This window comes from Atractosteus spatula, chromosome 20 (genome assembly GCF_055471065.1).
Source record: "Atractosteus spatula isolate fAtrSpa1 chromosome 20, fAtrSpa1.hap1, whole genome shotgun sequence".
In the NCBI taxonomy this organism is placed as follows: domain Eukaryota; kingdom Metazoa; phylum Chordata; class Actinopteri; order Semionotiformes; family Lepisosteidae; genus Atractosteus; species Atractosteus spatula.
In genome coordinates this window covers 14,659,400-14,684,741 of record NC_142725.1, presented here as the reverse complement: position 1 = coordinate 14,684,741, position 25,342 = coordinate 14,659,400, and the positions used below count along the sequence as shown (strand labels likewise).

Sequence of the window (25,342 nt, the reverse complement as noted above, 5' to 3'; positions counted from 1 at the left end):
CATATTAACCCCACTGTAGGGTTAAAATGCACTGGTGGAGTGACACAATTTATTTAATTACTTAGCAGGGTGAAGATCTCACTTTACTTAATCATTTATGTATGCAGATAGGTCAACTGAGAACAAATTCTGACTTACAATGAAAACCTGGAGAGTATCCATTCATGAGGCCCGTCACTAGAGCAATCTGAGTGATGCACATTGCTCAAGGGTACAGCCACAGCATCTCACCAGAGATTTCAGTCCACAACTCTCTGGTTCAAAATCCAAAACCTCACCCACTATTGCATACTGCTACCCAGACAGCACCTAGGACCCAAGCAAGCAAGCCGCAAGGGCAACTGCTGTAAGGTTTGCTGTTGCTCTGCTGTGAACTGAGGTTAGCAAAGGTAGCACAGGTCCACTAAACCCATCAAAACCCTTTTGGTCCTAAGAACGTAAGAATGGTTACAAGCAAATGAAGGCCCCTGGACCCATCTAACCCATTCGGTAGCCAATTGATCTAGGAACCTAGTTCAACTATACAGTGGGGTAGTTCGCTCCATACTCCCACAACCCTTTGAGTAAAGAAGTGCTTCCTGTTCTCAGTTTTAAATGCACTGCATAGTTCCCACTGTGTTCTCTGGTTTGTGCTCTCTGTTTATTCTGAAGAATCGTCTTTGGACATCTTTTCTGCTACATGGTGATCAGAACTGTAAGCAATATTCTAAATGAAAGAGGTCAGTGACTTGGGGAAACGTTGTCAAAGCCAGGTAATGAAACATCCCAGACTGAAACCAGCAATATCTGGACCACAGGGCTCAACAAGAGCTCGAGTGAACTCTTTTACTAGTTACTGTATGCCACATTGCAGCTCCAAATTCATATTTCAGAAGCAACTGCATGGGCCTTCATTGTAAGAACAGCACTGTTTCTTTGGTCTTTCACTAGAAGCAATATTTAAATGACGGTGTTTATAGCTTATGGAAATACCATTTGTATAAATGAGCAATAAGAAGTAAATTGAATTTTAAGATTAATTTCTCACCATCTGTTAAAACTGAAACTACTTCCAGAGGGGGTTTCAATTGTCTAAATGTGATTCTTATGGGTCCCTATTTTTAATTTATTACTTTCTTTCTTCACCTTTGTTCTCATTTATGTAAATCACCTGGAATGACATTACTGTCTACTTTTCTATTACTTATCATCACATCTTTCATATTTAATGAAAATGTAAAGTTGTTTAATGCTCTTGAGAAATGATAAACTATCCATCAATGACAACTTCTTGTTCTTATATAAACATAACATTCATGTTTCCTAAATTAATACAGCAAGAGAAATAAAATTCTAGTTGAAAGTAACTGTTATTAAATTAAGTCTCATTTAATTGAGGAACTGATTAAATTTAAAAGGTATTTCATTGAAATACAAGCAACTTATAATTTGACAGCTCAATCAAAATATTTCAAGACAAACCCTAGTGAGCTCTAGTTAGGACTCTTTAGAAGCGAGAAAAATATGACTATAGACGTAGTCTCTCTCAGATTTGAAAATTATTTTTATAAGAAAGAGACAGTATATTTAAGAATGTTTTCATAAAAAATGCTACATCAAAGAAATGGTTAAAAAGACACTTCAAATATACATGCATATGCATATATGCATATGAAAACAAGCAGTTTGTTTTGACAACAGTCAGCACAAGAAAGGAAGCCCCGAAAACAGACACACTTCAATGCATGGATCGAAAGTATATGATAGAGACGTTTTTAAAAATCTCCCATTCATTTGTGGTTTGACGAAAGGTGTCAATACGTTCAGCACTGAAAAGGACAGACGCGCAGTACAGAAGCAGAGGTAGCTGGCATGTGTGCTGCTGTCCTTCTTACCTCGTTAAGAGAAACCCTGCATGGCTGGCCTTGGGGTGTCTTCATTTGTTGCTCTGAGCTCCTCCACGTCCTTCCAAAGAAATGCCGGTAGGTGATATCGAAGAGGGAAACACGGAGCTGGTACTGCACACCCTGAAGCCCCTCCAGGAGTCTCTAGGGTTTAATATTAAAACAATGGTTGAGTATGAGTGCAAGCCATAATTCACTAAGCCACAATGGTGCAAAACAGCACCTTCTCAAAGAGTGACAGTGAATCCAAACGTTAAATTGATCTATACCACAACTCTAATAACAAAGAACTTAATCATGTTTTAAATTTCACAGGACCATGTGGTGGATGGAATTCAAATTGAATTTAAAAAGTTTGAAAATAACGCAGCCTAAGAACCAAATTAAATTTCAAATATATATTTTTGAAAAAAAAAAACAATTAAAATCAACAGATAACCATGGACATTTTTTAGCATTCGTCACATTCACTCCTCTCTGAAACAATAACAAAGCAGCAATATCTCATCTAGAACATGGGGACCAAAACTGTATTCCATATTCTTGTAAAAACGAAGCACTGCCAATCCTATCAATCTCAGGACATTTCAGGATCCAGGCCACTAATGCCTTTCTCTTGACATACTAACCTGTAATTCGCCTTCGCCCTATAAACCCTGGATTCTGGATCACTCTCAGTGCAAGGCAGAATGAAATGCGCTGCCACTTCATTCACCACCATTTCACTGGCTGGAGGAGCTCTATCGATCTGGAGAGCCTTTAGAAAACACCTGGACCTATATCTGTTGTCCAAAAGTCCAGATCAAAGAGCAGAAAGGTCTCTCTCTGGGAGCACAACAGTTCTGAGGCACGTCTTTTGAATGCCACTGTAGGCATAATCTAACCCTTTGCCATCAGTGACAGTCCAGATAACAGATACAGATATAATACAAATCATTTCATTTTAATGAATGATTAAAACATGTTACACTATTAATGCTCTGACCTTGAAGTGGAGCAACACAATCAATCCATAATGCTGCACAGACAATGGCACAGATATAACCTGATGTCCCAGTTTCTCCTGCTCATTTATCATACCTCTGTATGGAACATCCTATATAGAGCTCTGGGGAAGGAAAGAAAAAGTCCCTTCATCTAGAGGTCACCTACAAACATAAATCCTGAAGCAGCCACTCATAAACTAAACAAAATAGCTGCTTGTACATATAAATATGAACCTAATTCCAATGACTGGAGTAGGGAGGTAAGGGACCTGGACTCAAAACACTTCACTTCATTCCAGTTAACATCCTGTTGTATAAATGGGTCTCTGGGTAGTCACTGTAAATAAGATATTTGTTCTCAATTGACTTGCCTGACAAAAGTTTGGAAAAAAACAATGACAGTCCAATTTAAAAGATTCTGGTAAATGCAAAAAAATCTAAATTAATATTCTCATTCAGAAAATTACTTGCTTCACATCATGCACTGTAAGAACTTTTATGCCACAGCTATTGCATACACTGGAAATGTATCAGCTTTCTCACAACAGTGTGACCTTCTCAGATGGCTTTTCATAATCTGCAGAGGATTGTTTCAATTTCCAGCATCTTTTGGTTCTGTGCCTCATGATCGGCATACTGTTTTTACCCTAATGTCCTTGATAGTCATCACATCAATGAACCGTGTCAACAGCAACGTATCTGAATCCCATCTCGCATGAGCACATAGCTCCTCTGTACCTAGCTCTATTAAATTGGGAATCAGCAAACAGACACAACCCTTAGAACAGTTTAAACACTCACCATTAATACAGAGAGTCTTAAAAACATTCAGAGTGAAGTACATGCTATTTAGAAAAAAAAGTCAGACCGGACTAAATTAACATACATATCACATAAAAAGAGAAAAAAAAAAGTAATTCAGTCTGCACATACGGCACAAACCTCCATTATATTATTTTTATAATCCAAAGTTAACCGGTTCATCAGCCATCTCATCATAAGCAAAAATTATCCATGAGACTGCACGCAGGGGTTTATGACTAACAAGAAAATCTACTGCACTGTCACTACAACGCACACATCTTCATCAAGAGGAGTTAAGACTGACATCAGGGCAGCTGCACCTTGATGCACAGAGGACCGAATACTACAACTGCATTATCTAGCAGCCATGTCAGAGAGCACCTTCCAAGACATCCGAGAACTCCCACAACTCACCCTACCATAGTGGCCAATCCCGAAGAAACACACAGTGGAGACGGGATAAATGCATTAGAGTTCTGAAAAATATTCAAGGTGCAGAACCGGATACCCGGCTGTAGTTAACACAACTGGACACGGCTGGCCTGGCGAATATGCCTGTAGTATCATCAACCTGTACTATGCTCACCTGTCTAACTGGCATTCCTTCCAAGTGCTGAAGGATGATCTGGAAGCCCTCGGAGTGCTCCTGAGCCAGGCGGCTTCTCTGGCAGTGCGGTGGGATCACCTGGCTTTTCTCAAACCTTTCCTTCCACGCCGTCATGCCGATAGTCATGGTTTCACACGGATCGCCGAGAAAACTGCTAAACCGGTTACATTTATAAAAACAAATAAATAAATGTCATTTTTTTAGGAGCGAACGGGTTAGTTTTTTTTCCCTCTGATATTAACCATGAAAGAAAATGGGAGAATCGTTTTCTGAATAGTTAAGAATTCATTCTAAACACTACTGGTTTTGTTTACTAAAATAGTTAACATTAACAAAATACATAAGCTATATTTAACTGCATTTTTTATTGCGGTTCAGGTTTACACTGTTATGACACGTCTTACCGTATGTTTCTCTCAAAGTTTAGTTTATGTCATTAAGCCATTAACGTGATCGAAAGCATGCAAAATTTAAATCAAGTAATTTGTACAACTGAATTTCACTAGAATTAAAACTACAAACTTGCAATTTGCTTCTTCTGTGTTAATAAAAAATAATCATTTTGTCTCTCAAATTACCGCTGAGATTGAGAAAATCCTGCACTTCTAAACGTAACAAACAGGATTTATCCTGCACCCAAGTATTTCAATTCTTCCGTGTAATTTTCCAAACCTGATCCATAATAAACACAAACTCCTCATTAGTACTTTATTTTACAATTAATTAGTCATTAATATTTTATAACAAATGTATTTTTACTTGAAAAGTTACCTCTAATTTTCCTCTGTCCCGTCGCCTGCCATGTTAGTTTAGGCACGTACTCTATGACTGTAAACAGGGGAGACACGTATTCTAGGTTTCTTATTTCAGATACTTCGAAAACAAACCAGTTCAAGACGTAACCTTTATTTAATTATAAAAATATATTATATTACTCGTAGAATTAAAAAAATAAAGACTTGCGCATTAATAGGAGAATGAAATCGAAGTAAAAATATTACCTCCCCCAATTCTGATGGATCCGTCCTTCGGCTTGGCTTGATGTTACCAGGGAGATCAGTAAACGGTTACAGTGTTGATGTTGTCTTTTAATGTATCAATGGTAAATAAATAGTATTTGGCAAGAATAACAACTTTATCGTCGTTTTAGGCTTTCTTCTTGGGTATATTGTAGTTCACCTATTTTTATTGCCATTTTGTGTTGGTTTTTTTGTATTGTACCTTCCAAGTGTTGTTAATTCCGAACAGTTTTTCTCAGCTTGGTGCGGATTTATCAGTAAAATCATCTGAACCGTGACAAGGAGTGGGCTATGCAGTGGGGCTCCAGGAGCAGAATCGATGCTGTGTTTCGCTAAGGTGGGGGCTGCATTTCAGCATGCTCCTATAAGTCAAGCAGCGTTTCGGATCATATGGTATGAACAGCACTCTTTAAAATGCAAGCTGGCAATTCATTTAATCAGTTTCACAGAGAGTTCTGTACATTTGGAGGGCGTGTGAATACCCTGGAATAAAGATATTTAGGGAATGCGTCTGTTTAATACATAATATTTAACCTCATAAAGAGAAAGGCTGGGTAGCTTGGAACCCAACATAACCGCTCATCTGCCGCAGACGTTTGTTATAAACTCTACTTGGTCCAAAGATGTCGCCAAAGACGCTGTTAACACCGCAGCCCAGCGCGCCCGCTGTCCGAGCATGCGTCCTCTGCAAGCGGAAGTGTCAGAAGGCTTTTGTAGCAAAGCTGGGGCAGGTTGTAACATGTTAGGGTTCTTCAAAAAAAACAGACTCATTAAACTCCGGGGTTTCGGAAGCAATCAAAAATACGGGATGGCGGCAACGAGCGTGAAAGAGCTTCTTAAGAAGGGCTGTAAAACCTTGCAGGTGTGGATATGCGTTTTACGCGTTTCGTCCTCTTTTGCAAATAGTGGCGCTTGCTAAATGAGAAGACTGCATTTTTGTTTTTGCAGTTTTTAATTTGGGGATTTATCTGTACGAAATCTTACACAGAGAACTGTTCGATAATCGCTACAGTTCCGAGTGACAACTTCCACGAGTAATATGCTTGCAGTGACTTTATGAAAGGATAAGGATGTCAGAATTATCTATTGGTATTCTAAAATGTTGGGATTCGCTTTCGGTGCTGCTTGTAAAGTGCTGATTAAGTCGGAAAAAATTGGACTTGCGCCATTTTTAATCTGTGACAGTACACGACATATGGAAAAACCCAGACGTATTTATCATAAATCATTAATTTTATTAGTTCCAAAATGTTCCTGTTTATAATAAATGCCTACTAATTCTTGGCTGCGCTACTTGTATTTCTGGGTGGCTGTAAGGAGGTACGGTACAGTACAGTACACATTTCCCAGGGATACACCTGTCATACTAGCAATTCCTGGGTGGCGTGGAGCCAGTGCTGGAGCTCTGTGTCCATTCCAGACCTGGGCTGCTGTCTGTGTGGAGTTTGTATGTCCTCCCTGTGTTTATGTGGGTTTCCTCCAGGTGCTCCAGTTTCCTCTCACAGTCCAAAGACATACTGGGAGGTTAATTGGCTTCTGTAAAAACTGAGTGGGTGCGTGTCGGGGTTGGTGTCGGTGTGTCAGCCCTGCGACGGGTTGCTGTCCTGTCCAGGGTGCACCCTGCCTTGCGCCTGTTGCTTGCTGGGATAGGCTCCAGCTCCCCCAGGACCCTGGATTGGAAGACGCAGATGAACAAATCCACTGTGATTGAATAAACCTGAATAGTTCGATTAATTTAGTGATCGCTCCGAGCTAAAATGCTCTTCAGCCATCAAGGACCTGAGATCTCCCAATTGATCCGATTACCTGCTTTAAAGATGACCCTTTTTGGGGTCCTCCAGGACTTGGCTTGGAGTCCCTAGATCTAGAACAATCTGAGTGAACTCAAATGCTTTAAAAAATCTTCTTCCCAAGGTCCCGCCTTCGGGCTCTCGGGTCTGTTTGTATGAAGACGGAACAGAAGTAAGCGAAGACTATTTTAAGAAACTCCCCGACAACACTGAACTCATTCTGCTTGCTGCAGGGCAGACCTGGAATGGATGTAGGTGCAGCATTTCTATACTTTAAAAACCCCATTCTCTTTTAAAATGTAGTGCTATTCCATATATGTGCAGACGCCAGTGTCTTTTTATAGAAAATACTTAAATAGGGAATCATTCGGACTCTTCCCAAAGCTAATGGGTCAGAACCTGCACTGTAAATAAACTTAAACTACCAATAAATGCCATTTGTCTCCTCCACTTTCTGTTTAGGGTTACCTTGAATATATATATATTTTTTTTTTAATCGACAGCTCTGTACATACTACCTCCTCATCTCATCCATCTGCACAAATGAACAAAAAGCATGTGTTTGGTCTCTCTACCACGCAGCAGGGAGCAAAGCCATAAAAAACATCCAACGTTCAGCACCAGCAGATGGACCTGCATGGTTCTAACTGACATTTGTGTTCTCCGCAGTCGTCTGCGATGTCGGCCTGCTACTCGGCGCCTCAGACCGCCACACCGAGCTGCTGATCGAGTCAGCGAGGGGTCTCCTCACAGACGAGCATGCTCCCAAGAGACGCAAGATCCTGCAGGAGCTCCTGCACAACCTGAAAGAGACGTCGGACTTGGAGAGCAGGGAAGAAGATGAGGACTGGTTTGAAGGTAGCCAGGCTAGGTTTTAGTGGTGAGAAATGCATACTAGTGTACCACAATTACAGAGGCTTAATTACATACATCAAAAGGTTTCGCAGTCTGCATAAGCACAGTAGAGTGCATGTAACAACTATGCACCTGATGTATTATAATAATATAGCAGTCGCAGGGCCTTTCATTTGCTTTAAAATTAGTGCAGTCTAATGACAGTCTTTCCTGGTGTACTTTTGTCATTCTTCTGCTTTCTGAAGCTCAAAGATAAAACCAGCCACATACAGTACATAAACAACATTTCTGTTTTTGTGATGGCACTTGTAAAAGTGGACACCTTCAGAGAGATATAGCTCTATAATCCATTTTTAAAACAAATGGCAGTTGTTGTGTTCTAGAATGTCAATCAAGCACGTGCCAGTACAGAGGCTGAAATGTAGGAATGTGGGAATGTGAAATGTTCTGTACTTCAACCTCTTCAGGATGTGTGTGGTGTTTTTCTGCAGGCGTTGATTCCAGGTTCAAGACTAAATCTGCTTACATGAAGTACAACTGTGAAAACAGAGTCCGTGGATACCTCAAGGAGGTAGAAAATTTCCTTTGTGTCTTTGTGAAAATAGAAGCTCATAAAACTCGATGCAGAGTCCTCACATAGAAAGGGCCTCACGCGAGGAGTTCAGTTGGCTAGAAGCATCTCCACTGCACAGTAACTTAATAGTAAATGTTCTGTTGTTTTCACTAAATACATGGTCGGCAATGATTGGTAAAAAGAAAAAAAGAAATACTTCTCCAATGGGTTCCAATGAAATCTCGAGCTATCCTCTGAAAACTAACATTCATTAAAGGAGATATATATTGACTGTAAAAATGCTGTTGCTTAATGATACTTATGCCGCGAATGGCCTTAACCTTGGTGATTTGGTGAAAAACGGGTGATTTGTTTATTTAAATTGGTTAGAGATCACCTGATCAGAGTTCTGACTTTACTAAGACCACATAACCTCTTAAATTGATCACCATTCATGTATTGCATTACAAGATAAAGATTTAAGAGTGACTTACAATACCTGCTTTACTGTAGTTCTCCAGATCCAGGGTTAGCCACCCCAGTTTTAGGTGTTAATTCTTAACTGCTGGAGTAGAAAAGAATAAGACTGCTTTAATGAACTTAACACCTTTATGGTGGGATAGCACAAGTCCTGAGGAGAATATGTTAAAACGTGCAGAGGAAACAGAGAAACTAAATCCATTAGCGACTGCTCAGCAGTCACAAGAAAGGTTTGAAAGGTTTATCGTGTATGATGTGGTTTTTCAGGTTGATGGCTATACTCAGAATATAAAGTGTCCCAAGGCTCGGGGAGAGTACAAGAAGACTGTGGACATGATGGCTGAAAAGCTGAAAACCATCAAGTACAACGGCTGCTACTTCGACAGGAAAGAAAAGGAACCCAACCGCCTCTGCACTGAGGAAGGCTGGTTTTCCTGCCAGGTGTGTTGATGTGGTCGACCCAAAGCGCGAAATACAGTTTAAAAAGCTAAGGCAATGAAGAAGCATTGTCTATCACTTGAATGCATTTATATTCTTATCCTTGATGTAGCCTTGTACACTCTTCAGCTATCTGCTCTCTCACAGCTCCAGAAGTGAAAGCCTTCCAGAAGAAATGAAGCACTAGCTGAAGAGTAGGCTACCCAGTATACTGAAAGGCATTGCTAAAAATCTCTGCGTGGGAGGGTCTTTATTTCCCAGCTGTTATTCTTCTCTGCTGTATGTTTAATTTTCTTATCTACCATCACTGTGGTCTTACCAGGGAGCGTTCGATCAAGATGAGTGCTTGTCCCTACACTCCATCAACCCCTACGGGAACAGAGAGAGCCGAATTCTATTCAGCACGTGGAATCTTGATCACAGGTACCTCGGCATTTATATGATTTGCAGCCACAATTCAGAAGTAAGCAATAGAATGTAACTGGATATTGATTGGGCCAGAATAAGCTTAGAGCCTGGAAGACATATAAGACATAAAGTAAGGTGACATGAGCAAGTAGTTACTGCAGTTAAGCCAGCACAACTGGGATTGCATTCTCCTGAGCAAGGCATGTCTCCCAGATGTCGATACATCTGCATTTCCCAGCCTGGTCCTGAAGGAACAATGTCTCTTCTGGGGTTTTGCTCCAGCTGAGCTCTTAATCACAGGCAAATTGATTTCAGTTTTCTGTTCGTTTCATGTATGTTAATATGCTTTCAGCTCTTAAAAATCAAGTGGGATTAGCCATTAGTCAACTCTATACAAATTGCCTGAGCTTCAGAACAGCCCGTATGTGTGCTGCATTAAAGATGGCCAGTTAGATCTGTGCAGGAGGAATGCTCATGGTGGGTGTGTCTGACATGGTGCCATACCCACTTGTATCTGATTCATCGTGGATTGAGGAAGTAGTAAGAGCTGTTGAGTCTGAAACAATGGCCAGCAAATATTGATTGTACACATCTTAGTCACCTGAATAAGAGTCTCTTCTGAGACATTTTTCCAGTGTACTACTATGCTAGGAAAACAGTCCTGATATCACAGATTATTTATAAATAACAGTCCAAATAAAAATGATAAGATTTTTAATATATGTGCCAATAAATATTTGTAATGTTAGATCCCAGGCTTTATGTTTTACCTGTTGCTAAGCTGTAGTAACACAGTGGTGTAGAATATGCATTCGCCAGTCAGGATGCAGATAATTACCAGTTCCTTTTATAATGCAAACAATGCACAGTAACCAAAAGAGTAAGGACACATTACCTTTCTATTTCAGGATTGAGAAGAAGCGCACAATCATTCCCACACTGGCAGAAGCACTGAAAAAGCACAAAAGCAGTGAAATCAACTTGGACTATTTTTACCGACTGCTGTTTACCCGAGAGAATTTAAAATTAGTGCACATCGTCTGCCATAAGAAATCCGTTCACGACCTGGTGTGTGACAAGAACAAGATCTATAAGAAAGGAAAACGGCGCATTAATACAGAATGATTAGATAGAGAGGAAAAAATACCATTTTATAACTGTGATCAAGTGCCATTTTTATGTTTTAGACTGAAAAAATGTTTTTACCTTTCAATTTAATGCAGATGGAAGAAACAATGAAGAAATTAAATTTACAAATGTACCTCAGCCTTCCACTCGTCTGGTAGATTGATTCCAATACATTAGTGTGTCTCCCAAATGCAGTATTCATGCTTTTCTAACATCTTTTTGATCTTTTTGAAATGTTCAGTGATTAAAACTAATCATAAAACCGGAAAGGGTCATGCCATTCTATTTTTATGGATTTTGTTTCATATTGTTTACCATTTATTTTTTATTTGAAGGAATTTTTACTTTAAATTTTTTAATTAAAAACCTGCTAAGATTTGGGGTTGTCGTGACCTTTAGTCATAATCACACACTCTAGTCCTAATTTCAATTGTGTAGCATCTTTGTAAAAAAAAGGTTTCCAGTCTACTCTAATTACAGCTGGGTGTCCAACCGTCTCAATAGCCTAATATCTTCTGATTTGAGAATAATCGATCTGATTGTTTCCTGAGATACACACAGGGTTCCCGTTTCCTCAAGGTCCTATATAGGCGATAAAACATTCACTTAAAGTAACAGTTGCCCTATGAACCTGATAAAAAAGCATTACAGATAATTACACTAACGTACTGAAAGAATGGGTGGAACAAAAAAACAGAATATAGGAGACTCCAATTTCTACAGTTTTAACATTTTTCATAGAATTAATTAAAAATTGAAAAGAGATCCGTCCATCTAAATACAGTATCATAACAAACTAGTCACAACAGATTTGATGTCCCTTTCTTACAGATCTGTGTGGTGCAATGTGACAAACTTCTCATTGTGTCCGGGTCTACCTCTGTGTTCTGCATAGTGGCCCATAAGGAAAGCCCTAATGTTTGCAATGATAATGTAATACGTCTTGTGTTGCAACTGCTTTACAAAACACAATAACTCGTTTTATAAATGCTTTTTAATGTAGGTTCACATGAAATGAATATAAAGTAAATCTGAACTAAAACAGCATTGATCTTGTACAAAAATACAATTGAACATACTTGCTTACCATTTCCCCAAATATTCTTCACTCACTGACCACATGTAGCATTTCACAATATACAAGATGTTATATTGAATATTGATTACTACACATTAATGCTCTGTATATCACTTTTGTCAACACTTTTGAAAACCATTTCAATCTAACCATTAATTTTTACAATATGAACAGAGCAACACTGTTCAGTAAGTCTTCAAAGTTCATTTTTGTATTTGTGATGAAAATCATAAGTAATCCAACGCATACGTCTTTTGAGCTGTTTGCATCATTCTATAATCAGAAACGACATGCAAACAGAGCAGTACAGTTGGTAATAAATCGAAAATGTTCAACATAAAAATTCACTCCAGCAATAAAGACTATTTCTATTATTTTAACATTTAAGGCAGTAGTGGGCATTTAATACAGGTACTACAGTAGTGTAGTGCAATGTTGAATACAAGAAAATAACATGCTCATACAAAATTTTTCAAGTGTATTATATACACACATCTAGGATTGCATTACATTCAATTATAAAGTAAACCCCTTCATTTCTACTTGACCTGAACCCATTTTCTTAAGTCAATCTTAAACATTGAGCAAGCTCCTCAACAGTATATAACAATCACAAGCACTTATGTTGGTATTTTACAGTAATACATTGCTTGTGAATAAAATAAAAACCACTTGGAAAAGTGGCCTTGATACTTCTCACAAGGATGGGTTGCCTTTTGTCTTGGCTGTAGATCAAAACAGTCCATTTTTTCTGTTCTTTACTTGTTGCAAGGCTCCTGTGGGAAAGAAGAAAACAACTTTGCAGACCTCAGCTGTTCAATCACGTATGGTGCAGCAGTTTGAGTGCTATGCCTATCAGCTCTGAAACCGTCCGACTCCGTTAACCAAATACAACGCAGGAAACCGACAGATAATGGAATTACCAGAAGCATTTGTTGTTGGTTTTTTTTAGCCATCGGCAATGAAAATGACCAAAAAAGGAAAATTAGTACCTCTCTCATCTGCTCCCATTGCTTATGTAGCTTCCTGATTGTATGGTAGTGTTGCAACTTTCTGGAAGGGGAGATTCTACAAATAACATTTCGGATAATTTTCCAATCAGTATATATTGCAACAGAGGTGCCAAGCTCCACATTAAAATCTGTGCTACCCTGCAATCGGCTTCAATCTTTTTAATAGAACCTGCAAAAAATGGAGGTATGCCATGTGTCATCACTTGTTTAACACTCAGATGTATTTGATACATGAAATACATTGTACATTGAGTACTGTGTGTGCTATAGCATCTACATTTTCTCAATCCCTTGACCTCACTAAAGTCCCTTAATTTAAAAAAGGCTATTAAACAGCAGAAAGGGCTGAGAGACTGCTCAGCTGGACTGCTTCATGTAACTGCCAGTACATGATTCAAGGCGATGTCTTGGTGAACTGAGGTTTTCCAGGAAAAGCGGTTGCCAAAGTGATTGGGATTTGCAACACTGAGTCCCCAAAGACAACGTAAAGCAAATACCATTCTGCTGAGGCTGTTCCACGTGGCTGTCTTCGTAGAGGTCATCCTCGTCGTCTTTAGCAATGAAGTGTAGCCTCCTGTACTCCCTCCGGCTCATTGGGACTGTTGCTGGAGCTCTGGGAGGATCGTCCTGCAGAACAAAACCGTATTATCATAAAACCTTCAATCTATGCGTGCTGATCTGGTAGCTAATCAGGTTTAAGTTTATCCTGGCTTCTGGAGTACAAGGCAAACAGTTCTGAGTGTTCCCAGATAGGTGGCTATGCTAGTCCTCTGCAAGATCACTCCCATTGACACTGCTACTCGTTTTAAAAGCTGGGCAGAGTCAATGTGACACCTTGTTCTTCACTCAAGGCTACATCAGCAGCTCATGCAGTCTGGGGACATGACTACACAGCCTTCCGGTTTGGTGTCCAGAGCCCTGCTCACTACCGCAAGCTGCATTTCTACACTAAACCCATTAAGTTTTTTTGGACACAGCCATGCACCCCTGCAGAGTATGTGACCAAGAAGTCCTGCGATTTTCTCTTTTCATAAAGAGGTGGTCATGTTTCCAGTCCTAAACTATGACATGCAAGTTTGTTTCTCTTAAATCTGTAACTTACTAAACCAGTTTCTCATGACTAATTTGTGATAAGTGTGTTCTTCTACCAGGCTTGTATCTGCAGAAGAAATTCTGCTCTAAAATGTTCTGCACTTAAAGGTTTGAAGTCATTCATTACCCAGGATGGGACATAATCAAACAAAAGGCCTATTTCCATAACTATACCATTCCACCACCCCTACCACAAGCAGATAAGGTACCTGTACAAGTTCTATATTCCCAAAGAACTGGCCCACTGGCATTGGCTGGTTACTGTCCTCGTCCAGGAAAACACTGTTGTCCATCTGGAGCTCCAGCTTTGGCACAGAATTATCAACTGCTCTCTCCTCACTCAAGTTCTTCGCAACACTGGATTCAGACTCCAAAGTCCGGCACTCGCTGGCTCCCGTGGCGCTCATCTCCTCTGCCTCGGGGAGATGGCTCTGTGTGCCTCTCGCCGCGCCGAGCTCCCTTGCAGAACTCCCATTGATGCCCTGCTCCTGGACTGTTCCTCCCGAGAGGCCACCGACCTCTTCGGGGACATCTGCTGACGTTTCTGGCTGCGTTTCAGGCACTTCACATTTCTGCCGTTTGACAGAACGATGGGATTCAGTCTTCTTCAAGGGAGCCTGTAAAAATGTAAGTCTTTCATGAAATGTGAGAACCGTGATTTTGATTGCTGCTTGACAGAATAGACTCCAGCTTCCCCGCAACCTTGAACTGGGTGAAACAGCCCTTTTTAAAGTTACTAATAATCTTCTTATGACCTCTGGGCCTCCGATTCTGCTTCTATATCTATCCTTGTTCACCTAAATCATGACATCTCACTCTCCCACCTTGACACTGTTTGGAGTTTCTGACATGACTTTTACCTTACTGATCACTGACATTTATCTGTCTTAGGGGTTTTAGTTCTGAAGTTGGGCCATTAAGTCTGGTGTTCCTCATGGCTTGATACTGGGCCCATCTACTATTCAGCATTTCCATGTTCCCACTTGGTCAGTTATTAAAATCACATGCTCGGAATTATCACTTCTATGTTGATGACTCTCAGGTCTACATCCATACTAAACTTGTCACTGTAGCAGCTGTTTCTATGCTCTCTAATTGCATCTCTGACATAAAATACTCCATGACTCAAAACTTCCTTCATCTGAACTGCCACAAGATTAACTCATGCTTCTATGCACCTCTCATCAATTATGTAAAGCCAATGCAGTAACCATATCTGTGGATGACACTGTACTTGAATGTCAATCTAAATTGAAGAATTTGGGCATGATATTTCATTCAGGCTTGGCATTTGAACACATGTACAATATATTGTAAAAATATGTCAGGAACATCACCAGACTATGTCCTATATTATCTGTCTGTAGCAGAAAAGCTAGTTAACACATTCGTCTTACCTAGAATTAATTACTGCAACACCCTATTCGCTAGGGTATCTAAATCCAAACAGAATCCTAAACAGGTCTTGTGCAAGTGATCACATTACTCCTTTCCTGGAGTCCTTGCACTGGCTTCCTATCAGGTTTTATGTCAAATTCAACATCCTCATGCTCACCTTTATGGTCCAGACCTCTGGAATTCTATCTACAAGGATATCAGAGAGTCACCTACCCTAGGCACATTCAAAATCCAGACTCAAAAACTTCTTCAGAAAGGCTTTTATTTAGTTGGTGTCGTTGCTCCTGGCATCTTCTACTACATTTTTTAATCCCTTGTGGTTATACATGCTACTTTTGTTAACTGTTTTCTTTTACCTTTTCTGTAAAGTGTTATGAGAACCTACTTTTAAAGGTTCCTGTATAAAATATAGTTGACTGCTTATTATTATTATATTATTACTGTGACTGACCTGAACTGAACTTTCCACTGCTGTGATGAGTGAAGCATGGGAGCTCTTTCCTTTGAGTCTCTCTGAGCTCCGGACTTTACCCCGGCCCTGGAAAAGAAAAAAAAAACGAAAAATCAACTGGAATAGGAGCACCAATACAAACCTGATACATCCATCCATCCTTTTTCTAACCTCTTTTTCCATTTCAGAGGCTATCCTGGCAAGCAACAGGGTACAGCCTGGATGGGACGCCAGTCCACTGTAGAGCAGACAGACACGTACACACTCACACCAGGACCAAGTTTCACAGAAGCCAATTAACCTATCAGCGTGTCTCTGGACTGTGGGAGGAAATCCAAGCAAACAAAGGAAGAACAAACAAATTCCACACAGATAACACCCCCAGGTCTGGAATTGAACACAGGGCCCCATGCTACTGCAATGCTACCTACAGCACCACCAGTTGCTGGTTCAAATCCCATGGCCGGCAGAGGAATCCTACTCCGTTGGGCCCCTGAACAAGGCCCTTAACCCCAGCTGCTCCAGGGGCACCGTATAAATGGCTGACCCTGCGCTCTGTGTGCCTGTGTGTCTCATTGTTTCCACTTACATAGCACTTTTCTGGACACTCCACTCAAAGCGCTTTACAGGTGATGGGGATCCCCTCCACCACCACCAGTGTGCGGCCCCACCTGGATGATGCGACGGCAGCCATAGTGCGCCAGAACGCTCACCACAGTGGGGAGGAGAGCAGAGCAATGAAGCCAATTCATTGGGGATTCATTCAGATGGGGATTATTAGGAGGCCATGATTGGAAAGAGCCAATGGGAAATTTGGACATGCTGGGGTTACACCCCTACTCTTTTCGAGAAACGCCCTGGGATTTTTAATGACCACAGAGAGTCAGGACCTCGGTTTTACATCTCATCCAAAGGACGGCGCCTGTTAACAGTATAGTGTCCCCGTCACTATACTGGGGCATTAGGACCCACATGGGCCGCAGGGTGAGCCCTGCTGGCCCCATTAACACCTTCCAGCAGCAACCTAAGTTTTTCCCAGGAGGTCTCCCATCCAGGTACTGACCAGGCTCACACCTGCTGAGCTTCAGTGGGCTGCCAGTTGCAAGTTGCAGAGTGATATGGCTGCTGGTGTTCTAGCACTATGAGAACTGAGAACTGTGGCTTTGTTCTCACACATAACAATACACAATTATCTTATTGCCCACCACATCATTCATCATGGTTTCATGATAGCTCTCAATATAATAAAATGTGTAAAAGATACGTGATATGGGAATATAAAAGATATAAGATATTACAATGTAAAAGGATCTATTAAGGATCAATTTGCCTTACTTTTTTAGTTTTAACTCTCAAAGACTTAGGTTACCTTTAAATAGAACGTTTTCGCACCAATCTTTACCACAGCTAACTCCCTTATGATACATAATCCTTGACACACAACATCCCTGCCGGTTATTGTTTTGGAATGAGGTGCTGCTAGAACAATACTGTTTGTTTTTTTTCCCCAAAGGGAAGGGTGAAGAGCTGAAGCCTCCAGTGTAGCCACGTTGTCGACGCAGACTTCCTGGGATCCGTGTGGAAATGGTGGGATCAGATGAACTGAACTACTAGCAGCAACCTAACGTGCAACAAGAATTCAAGGGCCTCCTCTCGCTCGAAACCTTTCGTTTACAGAACATCTCAGTGTGTTGCGCTGCATCGCTTTACCTACCGGCGGAACAAACCTGGAACCCGAGTTCACACAACCGGGGACACAGCGCAGGCACAGACCTCGCTACCCTCACGGAAACCGACCTGCCGCCGTGTGAACGCATCTTCTAAAGCGAAACACGGGTCTGGAAATCTAGTTTCTGGGCTCCATTTGAGCCCCGATCGCCAGTTGAACTTTTCTTGGCCCCAGCTTGCTTTTCCAGGAAGCTTTTATTATGTAAGCGAGGGGGTGTAAATATGTATGATTTGTATCCCGAGTGTTACAGCACCTCCAGGCTCTCTCGTCTCAAACTGGCGAACGCCGGGGAGTTGTCTCAGTTAAAAAGGCCGGTCTATCGCTATGTACCGCGCCTACAGTTTTTGAAAGCCTGGAAGTGTTTCTCCGAGTTAACCTACCTGTTTTCGACTCATTCCCGGTGGTTTACCGAGGTAGGCAAAAGTTAATAAGTACTGCCGGGGAGGGTAACAAAAAAAAAAGTTTCTTCAAAAAAGCACGGCTTCAAAACTCCAAGCAGCCGCTCGTCAAATGACGCGACTGTGCGGCAAGCCCAGCCCACCGCCGGGAGGGCCGGAGGCGGCCATTGTGGGGGTTACGGGTGCGCTGTGTCTTGGGGTGCTTAGTACGGGGCATCTTCCCAGGCACAGGTCCTTTATTAATCGACACGTGTGCTTTGCTGATAGATTAGAATTCCATTTTTTTTTTGCATCTATCAACTCGATTATTAAATGCCGAAATGCGTGTGAGATGTAGTGTTCGTTGTGTAAGAACTTGTTTTGCGCTCTTTGTATGAGTAAGCAGGTGTTTAATGGCTTTTGTGCCGAAGACATAAAAAACAAGATGTGTCGCTATTATTATTATTATTATTATGATGATTATGTAGATCTTCTTAGTACCGCTGGGTGGTGCTAGGTGCATTTCTCTTATTTTCTAGCTTGCATCAGACAGAAGTACAATCCTTGCTGCATTTGCGTTAATATACAGTAAGCAGAACTTGTGTGGTTTACCCCTAGGGGCTATTTCGCAAATCGAGATTACTTAGTTAACCGAATAACAAAAGTCTGACTGTTCGGTTTCACGAAGCGGGATCAAACAGCACCAGGTTAAGCCTTTAAAACCTATATATTCTGAATGTTGTAAGTATTTACAGAAACTCGAACACTTGAGATTCTTGGCCACAGTATTTTTACTGTGTTCGCGACTCCGAGCGCATCAGCAAAGCGACGGTGCGTCGTGCGATAAGGACAGTGGTGCTTGCACTGAAAGTCTTTAGATTCAATCATAGCGATTCCGGGCCGTGCAAAGAGGAGCTTCACTCTACTTGTAGTTTTTTTCCTGTACATTAGTCCCGCGATCTACTGTATAGATTTGCATGCAGGATTTCCTAATGTAAGGTGCTCTGAACTGCACAGACATTAAAAGCCCCACCGGGTCGAGGGAGACCGATTTTGTTAAAAGAAAATCAATTCACGACATCAATGTACTGGTGAAAAAAAATGTTTCTAGCCTAAAAAATATGAATTGATTACACAAAAAGTCCATTATCACCATGTTTCCTATGATATTCGATGATCCGTGACTTACGGTGTCAAATCAGCAACATGTAAATGACTCGAATATTCAGAGAGTCCACATTGTGCTTTAAATTTAAGCAAGGTATTGAACACAAGCAACCATTGGTCTTAGGTACACTGTGCTGTGAAGACATTACATGTAGTTTAGGATATATTCCTCTAATTATGTCTGGGTTAATTTTTTCTTCCGATTATATGTAGGCCACATTTTACTTGGCTTGAGACTTTCGTCAATATGGTGGTGGGAGTCTCACCTATACTCATCGATTCACATAAAAAAAACGTTGGTAAAAAGACAATAACCCAATAAAGGAATAATTCTTTATTGAGTTGATGATCTTCATTCATTATTACCAATATCTTCACTATTAACGTTCAGTCATCTTCTGCTCGTGATTCTTGCTGCTGGCTAAAATGAGGTATCATTTTTTTTCAAATATTGCACCACACTCTGTACAGTATTTTACAGTTGTTCTAAAGAAAACCACATACCACTTTGGATGATATTCTTGTATTTTGTTTGTCTATTGCGGTCCAGTTCCATGCATAAAATACTGCAATTACTGCTGCATGAAAACAATATTGTGCTGTCACATGATAGTTTAAAAAGGGGCTCCACTTCAATAACATAATGATAAAAGTTAAGTAAAGACGATATCTGCATGCTCTCGGCATGGTGATAGTTGTGTCATATCTTGAGATATTTCATTGCATTATGTTATTAACTTCTGTATCGCCGATACGGTGTTAGGCGACGTCCCCGGCTTTTGCAGCATTTATAACAGCTTTTATCTCCTCATAGTTTTCCAAAAGGAGTCGTAATTCATGGTCACTGGAATAAAACGCACGTTCACACTCCGTGGTTTTGCTGGTGCGGATGAAGGAATCGATGTGGATAAAACATGTTATTGGCGACAACACCGCTGTATGCTCTACTGTTCGTGCACTGATAAATAAATATTGATTGATTGATGCTCTGCTGTCTTCTGGAGGTACAGTAGTCGTGAGCGCGCAGGTGGTCAGACTGGCCTAACTTGTTCAATTTTACCAGGAACCGGAGTTCTCCGAGGGAAAATGGAGCAAACCTGAAATCAGTTATCGATTTAATCCTATCCAGCTAATCTGACAAGACTCTGAAGTAGTTTAATCTATTTCACGAAACAGCCGGTCTCACCTGCAGTGTTTTGGTTTGTGTGTGTGAATAGTGGGTTATTTATTTTTAATAATTACCATATGTATCAGCAATATATATATAAAGAAAATATAATAAAATTGTAATTCTGCAAACTCGCAAGCAAAATTAAGATGTATGCAATGTTTAAACCAGCATTTAATAATAAAAAAAATAATATTCGTCGTTTGTAAATTCATGTACAGAAATAAATCCGCATAACCGGCAGTAACATCTGAAACCACTAATCTTTACGCACCAGTGTGTACACAAAGAGTCGTTGGGGTTTGGAACAGACTACCACGCAATACTCTTGCTTCCTTCAATAAACTGTTGAATGAGATGACCAGACCAATAAACTGCACGGAAGCAAACTGGAAAGATTGGCCAAATGGTATCTTATCGTTTGTAACCTTTCTTATTTTCTGTATACTGCAGTAAAGTCACGCTTTTCAATGAGTTATGAAAGGGAACGCGTATTTCGATATTGCTACGACAGAAAATACACGGGGCGCGGTTGTAGGCGGTTTTGACTTCGCCCTCTAAGGTGAAACGGGAGACTTGGCTGTCCTTTAGTTGCTCGGAGAGGAGGTGTGGGTTGGGGAGGCTATGACAAAAAAAAAGTAGCGGAGACAGGAGTAATTAGCAGACGCATCGGACATTGGAACAAAGCAGAAATGAAAACGTTAGGAAACAGTCGGACCTTCCGTGTGAAAAGAAGGCAATAAATGCACTTCAGACAACGGGAAAAGCGAAAGACAGACACGCGAGCCGCGCCGGAGTAACTTCTGGAAGACATTGTCATTCCTCGCCAGTAGGCATCCGCAGAAAGTAGACAAATTTCAAGCGGGATATCAATGACTGTGCACACACGTTTCTTCCACGGAAAGATTTCAGTTTCGGAGATCATGCGTTCCCCGCAGCGCACAGCAAGTGTGGCAGCAGTTGACCGTTTCTGTTATAGACTGCGGAATTTAAAACAGCACGACACGACGACGGTGCCGCTCACTGCACAATGAAAAAAGCGGATTTTTATTTTAACCAGGTTTGCCTTTGCAGCTACTACACCTTTGTATGCTGAAGATAATGGAGTATTTTTTCAGACGGAAGAGAGCGCTGAAAACTCTTCTGAGTTTGTCTTTGGTCTGTGCCACGATATTAATGATCCAGAAGTTCAAGCTGGTGGAAGAGGCTACTAAGGGCACTTTAATGGTGAAAACCAGGGCGGACGCCGGTTGGTCCGGGGTGAACAAAGATGCATTTAAAAGCAACTCTTACAATCATCCCTCCCCGGGACAGCCTGAGAATTCGGAAGCGGATCATCTTGTCCCATTTTCCAACGTGACGCGTGAGGTTTGGGATGTGAACGCTATCAACTGCAGCGAGAATCCCGACGTGAAGAATAAAGACTGGTTCAAACGCCTGGACCCGAGATTTCACCAGTTCGTTCTGTACAGACACTGCAGGTATTTCCCAATGCTGATAAACCACCCAGAAACGTGCCGGAGCGGAGACGTGCACTTATTGATGGTGGTCAAATCGGTGATTGAACAGCACGACAGGAGGGAGGCGGTCCGCAGGACGTGGGGCAGAGAGCAGGTAACCGGTGGGAAGAGAATCAAGACTCTGTTTTTGCTGGGCGGCCCTTCCACCGGCAAGGACACGAAGAACCTCCAAAAGCTCATCCAGTACGAGGACAGGATATACGGAGACATCCTACAGTGGGATTTCATGGACACCTTTTTCAACCTCACCCTCAAAGAGGTGAATTTCCTGAAATGGTTTAACATTTACTGCCCCGGGGCGCAGTTCATATTTAAAGGGGACGACGACGTCTTTGTGAACACGAACAATCTACTGCAACTGATTGATTTTAAGACAGAAGAAGGGAAAGTGCGAAATTTGTTTGTAGGGGACACCATTTCCAAAGCTATTCCCATTAGGAACCGTCAGAGTAAGTACTTTATTCCCAGAGAGCTTTACGACAAACCGTACCCCCCGTACGTGGGGGGTGGGGGCTTTTTAATGTCTCCTGAATTAGCTCGGAGACTCTTTATCGTCTCTGAGAAACTGGAGCTTTATCCCATCGATGATGTATTTCTGGGCATGTGCTTGCAGAAAATAGGTGTCGCCCCAGAACTGCATCCTGGTTTCAAGACTTTTGGGATTATGAAGCGCAAAATCAGTCCCATGAACAACGACCCATGTTTCTACAAAAACCTTCTAGTGATCCATAAGATGAGCCCCACAGATCTGCTTAGAATGTGGGATACAGTGCAAAATAAGGACTTGATATGCGCCAAAAGGATTGTACTGCCCTGAATGAATGTATAGTTGCATTCCTTTTACCGGGCTCTGCTCGAAACTTCACTGAATTTTTACTGGATAAGATTTATTTATGTACTGTATGTGACGTGCAACTCATCTTAGGTGTTGACACTTTTAACTGAGGAGGCTCAGTCTGGGAAGAATGTGTAAATTAAATGACACTTGATCTTTTAATCATCTGATCACAGCCTTATGCCAGTTTTACATCGTTAAAAAGCCGAGTAATCCATTCACGTCTTTTCTTAGTTTGTAATTCCTGTCAGGGGTGTCACGGTACAGTATTCCTTTGTGAGTCCATAGGAACAAAAACGTTCTCCTACAATATCCAGAACTTTCGTCTTTATAATATTTTAAAATATATATTTTTAAATATGGACAGCTGTTATCTCTTGAAGACCTGGATTTTGGTTTTCACACTCGGAATGAACTGCTTATATTTCTTTCAGACTTCATGGACTTGACCAAATTTTGATTTACATTGACAGTTTGATTTTAAAATGACAGTCGTGGTCCATTAAAAAAAAAAAAACATGCACCCAATACAAAAGCAAAGTGTTTTACGTTTTTAAATAAGTTTTTCAGAAAGTAAGTTGGAGGAAAACTCAAACTTAGGTTCAGATTTAACGGCAATGTGGATGTAACGTGAAAACAAGCTTCTAGTGGAATACATTCTAAACTGAATGCTTAATAACTTAATCACGTGGGGGAAAACAGAAACAACCCATAAACGATTTTTACTCCTAAAATATTACTAATACAATTTGGCCTAGGTTTAGGCACTCACTGAGCAGAGCAGCTTAAAAATAAAATTACTCCACTCGACATATCTGAGAACCTGTTTTCTTTTCCTCCTCTCGACATTTAACAAAACACAGTTTGGCACATTCACTGTTTAATCAATAGAACAGAAAGTGATTACGAATTATCCGCTTCAGAAGGATGAGTGGAAATACAGTATATTCACTGGATACTGAAGGAAGTGCTGATCCTTTATAAAAAAAAAGTTCAGGGCTAACAGAACACAGTTTCTGTGTGTCAAAATCAACAGCTAACAACAATGACATGTTTTGATTAAGAAATAAGCATTTGTTCTCAGATAACCAGCAAGACTGGTCAGGAAATGGCAGTGTGCCAGTTTGGTTGGACACGTTATTGGCGGGGTGCAGTTGAGCCAATCATAACTCATTGTTAACCAACCTCATATTAGTTTTGGCCCCCAGACGTATACTGTTTTACGGCGAAAGGACAACTTGGTTAGTCTCTTTCTTATATATATTTAAGATTAAATGTGCATATTAAAAATGTGTGTATTATCATAGGGTAGTGTAAAGAAAAATATGTTACAAATAAAAAAGTAAATGGATTTACAGTGGTGCCACAGTCCTCAAGAGATGATCTGTCTCTTTCATCATATATACATATATAATGCTGAGAGGCAGTAAAAATGCAAAAGATGAGTATTGGGACCAACAGCATTTATTGTGCCTTTAATGCCCCTCACTATACATACTGTACAGTATGTGAAATTCATCATTGTCTAGATAATGACATGATTTAATACAGCTGTGAATGTAAATCATTATTGCCCTGGCATTATGGAAGAACTACCAAGAAAAAAGTTTTGTTTTTATATATATATAGCTGGCCACAGCCTGTAATTGTGAGCTTAGCTGTTCCTGTATAGTCAGCCACTTCGACATCATCTGCAGCAGAGCACATTTCCCCCCGATGGTTTGATTGCAGTCGGTGTTAGAACTTTAACAGTTCACGAAGAATCACATTGTGCTTGTAAATCGGACATGTTTTTTGTTTCCTCTGCAGTTTTCAAGATCCATATTTACTGTACGTCAGTTTCGTTTTCTGGCAAGAACATTCCAATACTGAATTATTTAACAAGATGCACAGCTAAGTAATACTCTTTAAAGGGAACCTTGGAAGTTCTCTTTCCCAAAATATGAGGCAAATCAAATATATTCCTTGGTTTTTTTTATTGCAAATATTGGGATGCCATTTCTCCCTCTTTTTACTTGAATTGCACTAATAACACTGTTTTTTGCAACACTGTTCACTGTTGTTACAGATAGAATCTATGTCTTTAACTAGGAAAATATGCTACTTAAAGAGCTGGGTGGAATTATTTGTATTATTATTTATTGGTTTTACTCAGAAAAATGACTGCTGACTGGGCCTTTCTGAAAACTGGAGTCAGTGGCGATGCCCTTTACAGTAGCTTCCTGTTTTCTTTTAACTTTTTAAATAAACACGTCCCAGCAAGGAATTTTCACGTTGCACTCAGAAGTGATGCATTATTTCTATTTCCTTACAGTGCTGGACATTTGAATGGTTTCACTCTGCTGTTATTGTCACATTTTCCTAACAATGCTGGATGTTTAAATTGTTGCACTCTGATGCAATTAACTAGAATGGGTTCCTTTACCAGACGATCTGTAGCCTCCAAAGAACTACACAGTGTGCATGTGTGTGGAGTATTTCCAATAAATAAATAAAAAAAGTTTTTCTTTTCAATGCAATAAAAAAGAAACTAGGTTTCTGGGACTGTAGTTAGGTTGAGTAT

The 25,342-nt window shown here is 40.6% G+C and overlaps 4 protein-coding genes across 5 annotated transcripts in view; 2 read left to right on the top strand and 2 right to left on the bottom strand.

Moving 5' to 3' along the window:
• The window catches only part of nphp4 (nephronophthisis 4), a 127,833-nt gene extending 123,427 nt beyond the window's left edge, over window positions 1-4,406 (bottom strand). The window contains exons 1-2 of the mRNA XM_088938431.1: window positions 4,260-4,406; window positions 1,875-2,027 (exon numbers count right to left, since the gene is read on the bottom strand). Coding sequence (XP_088794557.1) covers window positions 1,875-2,027; window positions 4,260-4,406 — 300 coding nt within the window. The remainder of the gene's footprint in view (window positions 1-1,874; window positions 2,028-4,259) is intronic.
• Window positions 4,407-5,975: 1,569 nt separating this feature from the next.
• dffb (DNA fragmentation factor subunit beta) lies at window positions 5,976-11,220 on the top strand. Its single transcript, XM_088938433.1, has 7 exons — window positions 5,976-6,161; window positions 7,214-7,340; window positions 7,759-7,947; window positions 8,436-8,515; window positions 9,245-9,418; window positions 9,738-9,838; window positions 10,732-11,220. The coding sequence occupies exons 1-7, from the start codon at window positions 5,976-5,978 to the stop codon at window positions 10,946-10,948; spliced, it is 1,074 nt and encodes a 357-aa protein (XP_088794559.1). The 3' UTR covers window positions 10,949-11,220.
• Window positions 11,221-11,936: 716 nt separating this feature from the next.
• On the bottom strand, window positions 11,937-18,200 carry c20h1orf174 (chromosome 20 C1orf174 homolog). Of its 2 annotated transcripts, none has more exons than XM_088938301.1 (5): window positions 18,093-18,200; window positions 15,984-16,070; window positions 14,344-14,751; window positions 13,540-13,669; window positions 11,937-12,805 (listed from the first exon to the last, which is right to left on the bottom strand). In XM_088938301.1, the coding sequence occupies exons 1-5, from the start codon at window positions 18,105-18,107 to the stop codon at window positions 12,762-12,764; spliced, it is 684 nt and encodes a 227-aa protein (XP_088794427.1). In that variant the 5' UTR covers window positions 18,108-18,200; the 3' UTR covers window positions 11,937-12,761. The 2 variants fall into 2 exon arrangements, with proteins under 2 accessions (XP_088794427.1, XP_088794426.1); XM_088938300.1 differs by lacking the exon at window positions 11,937-12,805 and adding an exon at window positions 12,818-13,097.
• A 3,313-nt stretch (window positions 18,201-21,513) lies between these two features.
• On the top strand, window positions 21,514-22,938 carry b3gnt7l (UDP-GlcNAc:betaGal beta-1,3-N-acetylglucosaminyltransferase 7, like). The gene has a single exon (XM_088938250.1). The coding sequence runs from the start codon at window positions 21,514-21,516 to the stop codon at window positions 22,759-22,761; it is 1,248 nt and encodes a 415-aa protein (XP_088794376.1). The 3' UTR covers window positions 22,762-22,938.
• The last annotated feature ends 2,404 nt before the right edge of the window (window positions 22,939-25,342 follow it).